The sequence below is a fragment of the Gavialis gangeticus genome, unplaced genomic scaffold (assembly GCF_001723915.1).
Source record: "Gavialis gangeticus isolate Ggan-Ray unplaced genomic scaffold, GavGan_comp1, whole genome shotgun sequence".
NCBI classification, from domain to species: Eukaryota; Metazoa; Chordata; order Crocodylia; family Gavialidae; genus Gavialis; species Gavialis gangeticus.
The window spans coordinates 17,214,032-17,223,406 of NW_017728993.1; the positions used below are offsets into that span (position 1 = coordinate 17,214,032).

Here is a 9,375-nt window from a genome sequence, read left to right on the forward strand (position 1 = left end):
TGATGGAGAGGAGGTATAGATTGGACATCCGCAAAAACTACTTCACGGTTAGGGCGGCTAGGAGCTGGAACCAACTTCCAAGGGAAGTGGTGCTGGCCCCTACCCTGGGGGTCTTTAAGAAGAGGCTGGATGCCTACCTGGCTGGACTCGTTTGAGTCCCGTTTCTCTTTTTGGGGTTTTTTGTTGTTCTCCCGCCCTGGCGGGGGGTCGGGCTAGAAGATCTACTAGGTCCCTTCCGACCCTTAATCTATGAATCTATGAATCACTACAGCCCTCACCTCCTTTTACTCCAGTGGAGATGAGAATGGGAGGAAGACCATCTTCAGGGATTAGATTCATCGCACTGCCAACTGGACTGCCAACCTGAGTTATACTTCCCGAGAACACAGATGTGTTATCAGTCTACAAAAAACAGAAAACAATCAGAACGGACATGGCATTACAGAACAATACACAAGAGCTGGGCAGATGTCATCCCCAGGACTGTCTAGCTTCCATATACACATTACACTGACAGACTCCTTCCCGATACAAAGTATGCTTGGAGAGATCCTGCAGTTCCTCTTGCTGTCAACATATGGAACCCATTTCCTCATAACACAGAAATAAAGTAATTACAGTTCCACCAGCATTTCTGACCTTTTTTTGTAAAAATCTCTTGATTCCACTCAGGTGCTGTAGCACTTACAGCACTGGCAGACTGCATCTGAGTTTTCAAGCATAAATCTCTTTTTAATGAGAAAACGCATCAAACAGAAACATTCTTCTGCCCTAATGCTATGACAAGCTCATTGTTTCAAGCCCCATCTCTCTTGTGACTCAGCTTTATTAAAGATCCATATTACACAAAACACACTTTGCACACACACAGATGTATGCCAAAAGCTTGGAAACCACCTTGACTAGCAAGGCCCAGAACTCTGACTTGTGCACTTAGTTACTATGGCATAACAGCTTATACATTCACAGCTGCTTTCAAAAACAGATGCCTAGATTCAGCCCTCTGCAAACATGGACGCCTGCCACATACATGACTAAAATAAAACCACAAGCTCAACAGACTTCCCACAGTGATTTAATTCAAATTGCCCCAATATGCATTACATCATTCAGAGCCACAGAAATCATGACATTCTGAACAGCAAACAGCATAATGTTTCCTTACTTCTGCGGATGAACTGTTGTTGGTCACAGGCTTGGATGGATCATGTGACACTGCTAAGGTTCCTGCAGGAGCTGTCCCAGCCACCGTCAATTTTGCTGCATCAGCCACTTCCCCATTAGGTAATATGCCGTCAGCAAACCAGACACGCCTTTGTTCTCTAGGTTGTGCCACTGGAGAGAAACAGAGTTCACAGTCTCATGACAACATGTGAGTGATGCTTTGCCTCAAGCGAACTGAGGCTGATTTGTTCTAATGTCAAATGTAGACAATTATAGCTGGGATATATCAAATATACTTTCGACAGAACAGTGTAAATATTTAACACAAATAGAGAGGTGGGCAGGCACTAGATCGGCACATGGGAACTCCTACCCAGAGCACAGGTGGGAGAAGCAGACAGAAAGAAAGCACCAGTGCAAAATTCTTATAACCAGAGACTATGAAAACAAGGCATAACTATCTAACCAATAAAAGAAAAAAATTATTTTCTTATCTATTGGACTCAGTAAGGTAATTTCTAATATATACCACTTGGCAGGAACATCAACAGTATAATTGGGATTTCCAAACACACGGAGATGGATACTCCTATTCTCACACATATTTCCTGTCTCCTTTTGCCTCATCCCCACAAGACATGTGGTTAAGTTTCAAAAGATGTTAATATGAGTGCTCCATTCACGCACTCATATTAACATCTCATCACAGCTTGTTCAGAAGAAAAATGAGATGGGGGGGGGGGAATGTTCTTACCTTCTGTGCCAGGGTGTTTTAAAACTCCCACAGGAACCATCACCGTGGGAGGTGGAGAGCTCAGTGCTCCTGAGGCCTGAGCTTGCTGTAACGGAGGGATAGTGGAACAGTATTCAGCAGGATTGTTAGGGTTAGGACTCTGGCTTGAGGCATTCATCATGTTCTCCCAGGCTTGAGCTACAGTAAACAGAAAAGCAGAAATGTGATCATACAGTAACGTTTGTGACTTTCATAGATTTTTAGGGTTGGAAGGAACCTCAGTAGATTGAGTCCGACTCCCTGCCCCGGGCAGGAAAGAGCACTGCAGTCAAATGACCCCAGCTTGGTGCTTGTCCAGTCTCCTCTTGAAGACCCCCAAGGCAAGGGAGAGCACCACCTCCCTTGGAAGCCCATTCCAGATTTTGGCAACCCGCAGAGTAAAGACATTTTTCCCGATGTCTAATATACATCTGCTCTCCGCCAGTTTATGGTCATTGTTCCTAGCAACCCTAAGGGGTGCCCTGATAAACAGAGCACCCCTTATTCCTTGCTGCCCCCACCCGTGAATTTGTAGACAGCTACAAGATCCCCTCTCAGCCTTCTTTTGCGCAGGCTGAAGAGATTCAAGTCCCCCCATCTCTCCTCACAGGATCTTACTTGTAGGCCCATAGCCATATGAGCAGCCCTCCTCTGGACCCTCTCAAGGTTATCCACACCCCTCTTGAAGTGCAATGCCCTTTCCATGATGCTGATTAAGTACATACTCTACACCATCTCTAGGCTTTTCCACCTGCCATGTTTATTCCCCACCACCCCCCAGCCACTATTTAAAAGTATGCCTCCATACTGAGACTGTAACTAAGGAACAAAATGCATAAAGAAAGAATACTGGTATCCTGTGATATGAATTTCAGTTCCATGGCAAGATAGTCACATGGTTTGGTCAGAGCTGCCTAGTTCTTGATCCCTCAATTTTATAACTTCTTCAAACGTTATTTAAAAAAAAAAGGAAGAAAAAAAAAAACCAATGCCAGTCTATTCAACCCCACTGAGTTGCATGAGGCTGTATACACAAACAAAGGCTCACTCCCTGCCCCAAAGATTTTACAATGTACACAACCCCCAAACACCAAATTTATTCTTGTTTTGCAAACAAATGAAGTATATTGTACTTCCGTATATTCAGAATATTCTAGTCTACATCAACATAATCTTTTCTAAACCATGAAAAGGTTTATGCTATGAATTTTTAACAACGGGGCCTGAGCTTCAACTCAAAACAAACCCACGATTATGCAACACACAACTTCAATGTCAACGATGTCAGGAGCAGAACAGGCAGAACAACATTTCTGTGATGCTACTTATTTTGGGGTGTACAGAGGGAAGGAGAATTCAACAGGGAGCTCAGCAGTACAAGGTACCAGGTGATCTGAATGTGCAGTTATGCGCACTACACCTTCAAGTGAGTGCACGAGTGTTACCAATAACTTCATAGTCAAATAATCATACGTATGTACCCAAACATCTGAAGGCTCTCCAGAAAACCGCCATAAGTACCTGAACCAATGCAATATTCAAGCTCACACTTCTAAAATGTTTTGGAGTCCTCTGAGGGAAAAGGTACTAGAGAAACTAGAATATATGCAAAATCTTTAACAGCAAAAAAAAAGAAATAGAACGTCAAGAATACTATAATTCTTTATCACATCAGTTCCCCAAAACAATACAAAGTCAGTGAAGGGCTTTGGGGCCTTTTCAGATATTTCAATTTGAGAAGAAAAGTGAGGCAGTTTATTTCTAAAAAGTGATTAATTACCCACAATATGGGCTTTGAGAGAAGAGACACATATATACATACATACATATATACATACATACATACATACATATCTATCTCTCTCACTCCCTGGCATTCATTTGTGACTATGTCCGCTGCAGGATAAATTCCTTGTTCTGTTTGAATCCTCTATTTTACTCACTGCAATCTGTGCCAATTCTGAAATAGCTATCAATTGAAAATGCCTTTCCAGGCAAAGCAAATGTTAAGAATCACAATTAAACAGACTCTATATAGGGATGAACGTCAGCAAACCAAAAACTAGTGAAATTCAAATCAACTAAGCAAAATAATGACATCTCAAGTTCGAAGAATGACGACAGACAACAGCTTAACATACCAGCAATGGCCAAACATCACTACAAAGTGCTCCAGAAAGGACAACAGCAGAGGCTGAGTTGGTCCAGGGGCAAATATACAACTAGCACGCTAGCAGAGCTCTCGCTATAATAATCCCAGCAGTGTGTCACTGTTCTCTACCACTAATGTGTATCCATGCTGGCAACAAGACAGAAAGGCTTTTAAAAGGAAATCATTATAACATGATCAATTTTACTATACCTCTTTACAAAAACACTTTTGGTTTCAACTGAAATATTTTCAGGTTCCTCCCTTCCCCCAGCTAGAAATAAACCTTACCTACCAGCAACCAGAGCCAGAACTTTTTGGCCAAAACTTACACACCTCATTGTTCTTATACATTCTGAAATATGACAATTTTTCTACTTCCATGGTCCAAACTCCTAAGCACCTTTACTACCACAGACATGCTTTAATTCCTAGATACTATTATCTACAATTATCTATTTCCTATCATGGTACAGCCTACAGTGGAAAATGTTAATATTTAATACTTAGCGCTTTCTTCAAATTGCTGCACAAACACTGACTAATTAATCTTTCATAGCTCTGAAAGAGATAAAAAAAATTCCTATTTAACAGCTGTTGAATCTGTGCACTAAATCTGAATGCAGGAAGCTGAGCACTCGATTCACTCAGCACCTCCAAGGGAGAATCAAGCACTTGAGAAAGTGTTACCAAGCCACAACATAGAGGCATCCAAAATTAGTGGACACATTTAAGAACCTGGGCTAAATACCATCACAGATTTCGACAGCAAAAAAGATCACTCTGATCATTAAAGTTCAGAACTCCAGGATGTCCTTGGTTGAACTAGAGCTAAGGAGGGATATGAAAGGGTCTATAAAAGCATGCAGAGTATGGATAAAATGCATAGGGTACTGTTATTCACTGAATCCCAGAACTAAGGGACACTAATATTAACAGGAGACAAATTAGGAAGTCCTTTTTATGTAGCATGTAGTTAACTTGTAGAACTTCTTGCCAGAGGGGGTTGTAGAAGCAGATGGTATAACCAAATTCAGAAAGGGACTAGACACATTTGTGGAGGACAGGTCCACTCACAGCTATTAAACAGAACAGTCAGGCATGTATCCCTAAAATGACGGTGGATGCCAGGAAGGGTGTGACAGGGGACGGATAACTTCAGATATGTCTTGTTAATATACTCTCCCCCTCCAAACTCAAAGATACAATACTGAACTAGATGAACCACTGGTCTGACTCAGTATGGCATTTTTTAAGTTCTTACAGCACTTTGGCTTTTTTTTAATCCGATCTTGATTTAAATGTCCCCTGTGACAGTCAACCCTCTGCAACCCACTAAGTTGTTACACTGGTTAATTAACCTCAGTGTTAAAAATCTGCACTTACATTCTGAACATGTCTACCTTCCACTTCTAATCACTAGAACTTCTATTTCCCATATAGGACCTTATAGACAGATAAATCCTCAGCTGTCTCCTCAATAACCTAAACAGACAGAGCTCCTTGAATCCCTCATTCTAAAGGCAAGTTTTCCAATCATTTAATCAGTCACACTGCTCTTTTTTGAAGCCTTGCCAATTTTTCAATATTCCTTTTGTATTGTGTACACTAGAACTGGACAGAGTATTCCAGTAAAAGCTGTACTGATGCCAAATACACATCTAACCTCTCTACTCCTAGGGAATAGTTTATACATCTCAGGGCTGCATTAGCTTCTTGGCCACAGAGTCGCAGAGAGTTCATGTTCAATTCATCATGCAGTAATATGCCCAAAGGTAGGATCACAACTCAAGGTGCCAGTGCTCTGCCCTTTAGAACATGTGCCTCTGAAACCAAGGGGTTAACAATAACAAATCAATTTTAAAGGGCCAGCTTGTGATAAATGAAGCAGCATCCTCTCGTAAAATAAGATTACTTTAATAGTTTCCTTGTCATACATAGTCTGCGAGGGGACACAAATGAGGGTTTCTTCCCTTTGGTCTCTTGCATGTGTATTATAGGTAACCTACAGTTAAGAAAACAAGAGTAGAGCTACCACCATTGTCCTCCATGCAAAACAAGTGTTTTGCAAGCCAAGCATGGTGCTTCGTGAAATAAACTTTGAGTCTTGTGGCAACTTTATCAGCTCATAGCTTTCCCTAAACACATCTGGTATAAGAGTCCCCAGCTCCCAAAGGGATTCTAAGTCAATCTCTAGAATCTGCCATTTTTAAATGTTTGCCCATACACACACAATGTTTTGAACTGGCTAGGACAGGGGTCAGCAATCTATTGTCCATGGGCCAAGCCACTGGATCCAGTCCTGAGCCAGGAGGCTCCAGTGGCATCAGGCAGCATTCACCAGTGTGGGGCTTTGGCTGCATTCAGTTGTGCCACAGGGAGAGGCAGTTGTGGCAACTAGGTCCTAGTGCCTGCCTTTCTTGGACCTGAGCTGGGTCATTCCAGTCCCCACCAGAAACCTGCTGCTGTCTCCTGGACTAGGGCAAGCCATGCCCATACATACAGAGGCTCCTGGCCAACACAAAGCCAGGGAAGCCTTTACACTTAGACCCTCTTTCTACTTACCATTCATTAGTACTGAATGGCAGATTACACACACTCTGGCTTCTTTTCGGTCCATGTACAGCAACTTGCATTTCAAACTGCAGCATGCTGCACAAAAAACCTGGAGATAAAGAAAAGCAACAAGAAAGTTACTCTGCATCTATTAAAAGGTGAGCCATTTATATAGATACAATCATATACAAAGTGTATATAGTGCATTAGAAGGTGCAAAATTAAGAGTTATCAATACATCTCCAATAGACCCAAAGTGAAATTGATTTAAAAAGTGGCCAGCATTGGTGTCTAACTTCCTGTGCCCTACTTTACGTACACCAACACAGACATCCACCCCTTAATCATCCCAAATACATCATTTACGAATGTAGGTTTTGGGATGAAAGGTAATGAGCCAATAAAATCCTAACATCCAAAAAACTTCCCTGTTGCTAAGAATTTATGCATACTGACCTAGAGAACTACATTAATAACTTTCTGGAATTAACCACATTTAAAGCACACTTGGTAAGGTACTATATATAGCAATGTCTTTGGTCAGTGGTTAATCAAATCCAGAATGAGGAAGAACACAGGTACAATTTGAAAGAGGGGACAGATGCACTTCCTCTACACTAGGAAAGTTTGCTGTGCTTCTCCAGGAACACAAATGCTTTCAAGTGAACCACTAATTTATAAGAGGGCAGTGCATCCACTGTAGCCACTTAGCCTAGCTCTTGAGCCTTTCAACATACTGTACATACACATTAACTGTCAGCCCTGTGATTTCAGGGGACTATGAGCTTCTATTCAAGTTCCCACACAGGGACTTACTGGAACAATGCTTACCAAAACTTTTATAGGATGTAAACCACATAGGCTAGTATTTTTCAAAGTATGAAACAGCAAGAAATTTTGCTAAATTCAAATTACAATAGTACTGCATGTTTTTAGAAACAACAAAAGCCTTAGAACAGCCGATCAACTCCCACATGCATAACTGCAGAATTTTTGTAGCTCAAAACAAGGAAGCCATCAGGAGTACAAATGCCACAGCATACTACACTCACTTAGGGGGAACACAGTGGGATTTGTGCCTGGCAGACCTACCACACCTACTGGGCATGCATTTTCAGCACTTTTCTCCTAGAGCAACACTAATAATTCATTGACCCTGCCCAGAATAATGCAATGCTGAGGCTTATTCTGGAGAACTCCAATCCTTAGCAGCATTATACTGTACTACACCATTTCAAGGACTTGTCTGCAAAGAAAAGATGTCTTCTATATGTAGCAAGACCCAGGGGCCTATAATCCCAAAGTCCCCCAGTAACAGACCTGATCCTAGGCCAGGGGTGTGGCAAATACGGCCCGCAGGCCGGATCCGGCCCACCAAGCACTTTCCTCTGGCTCATGGAGGACCTTCAAAACCCAGGTAATGGCGGCTGCCTCTCTAAAAGCCGCTGGTAGCGCCACCCGCCAGCTGTAGCACCTTGGGTTCTAGTTGCAAGGCAACCAACCCGGACCTCAGCCTGCCCCAGCTGGCCTCGTCTCACCCCGGCTCAGGCCAGGTTTGCAGCTCAAGAGGGGTGGGGGGGCTGGGCCAGAACCTGTGGCACCAGTGAGGGGAAAGTGTCTGGACCAGCTTCTGCTTTGCTGCACAGGACTGGAAAGAGCCCTGCCCTGCAGGTAAGCGGCTGCTGGGCAGGCTTTCCCTGTGCCGTGCCGCTCGGGCTGTGTGGGGTCAGGCTGGGCCGGCACTGGGGAGGGGAAGCAGCAGCTGGGCCACAGCTCCAGCCCAGTCAGCACTAGGAAGGAGAGGTGGCAGCAGAGCCATGTGCCGCTCAGGATGGGACAAGCCCGGCTGGAGCAGCAGGGGCTCAGCTGCACTTTCCCCCTACCTGCGCCAGTCAGTCCTGAGCAGCACACAGCTCCACCGCCGCTTCTGCTGGCTGGTGCCGACCCAGCCTGGCTCGTCCCATCCCCAGCAGCACGTGGGAAGCCAACTCCAGCCACATGCACATGGGGAAGCCGCCACTTGATAGGGGACGGGATGGGCTGGCTGGGCTGCACCGGGGTGGAAAGCTGTGGCTGAGCCCCCTGCAGCTCAGGACAGGAAGGGTCCCACAGCACTGGAGGGGGCTGTGCTGGTGAGGGGACCTGGCCCTGGGCTAGCTCCTGCTGTGCCACGGTGGGGGGGGGCGCAGCAAGGATGGGTCAGGACAGATTCTGGGACAGATATGGTAAGCAGTGCAGTTTAGTGTTGGGTGGGTGAGTCTTACAACACAGACCACATAACAGGGTGTAACTTTCGGTTCCAAGGCCACCTCTCCAAAAGGAGTACTTCCAGGGGCAAGGGGAGGGATTTCCTGTGGCAAAGGCAGGGGTTAGCGGGCGGGACTTGCAGTCCCATGATGGCAACCAGGGGGTGGGGCAACTAAAGGGGCAGGGGTACCCACGCGGCCCTCAACAGCTCACCAAAACTCATCAAGAGGCCCTCTGTCCAAAATAATTGCCCGCCCCTGTCCTAGGCAGACTATTCTATAGTATTTTTATGTGCATTTAAATAGAGTCAATATTTTCCTTATATGTGCCTGAGGGCTACTATTCCAGCAATGTATGAAGACACCAAAGAGTTTGTTTCATGCAAAAAGACAGTGAAAAGCTTAGAAAACTTACAAACCAGCAACTGCACAAACAAATCTAACATCAAGTAAAAAGTTTCAAATTCAGTCAGAAGTACTTTAATTTT

The 9,375-nt window shown here is 44.2% G+C and overlaps 1 protein-coding gene across 1 annotated transcript in view; it reads right to left on the reverse strand.

Moving 5' to 3' along the window:
- The window catches only part of ZFYVE9 (zinc finger FYVE-type containing 9), a 90,226-nt gene that overhangs the window by 40,103 nt on the left and 40,748 nt on the right, over window positions 1–9,375 (reverse strand). The window contains exons 4-7 of the mRNA XM_019501307.1: window positions 6,651–6,750; window positions 1,919–2,095; window positions 1,166–1,335; window positions 279–402 (exon numbers count right to left, since the gene is read on the reverse strand). Of these exons, the coding sequence (XP_019356852.1) occupies window positions 279–402; window positions 1,166–1,335; window positions 1,919–2,095; window positions 6,651–6,750 (571 nt within the window). The remainder of the gene's footprint in view (window positions 1–278; window positions 403–1,165; window positions 1,336–1,918; window positions 2,096–6,650; window positions 6,751–9,375) is intronic.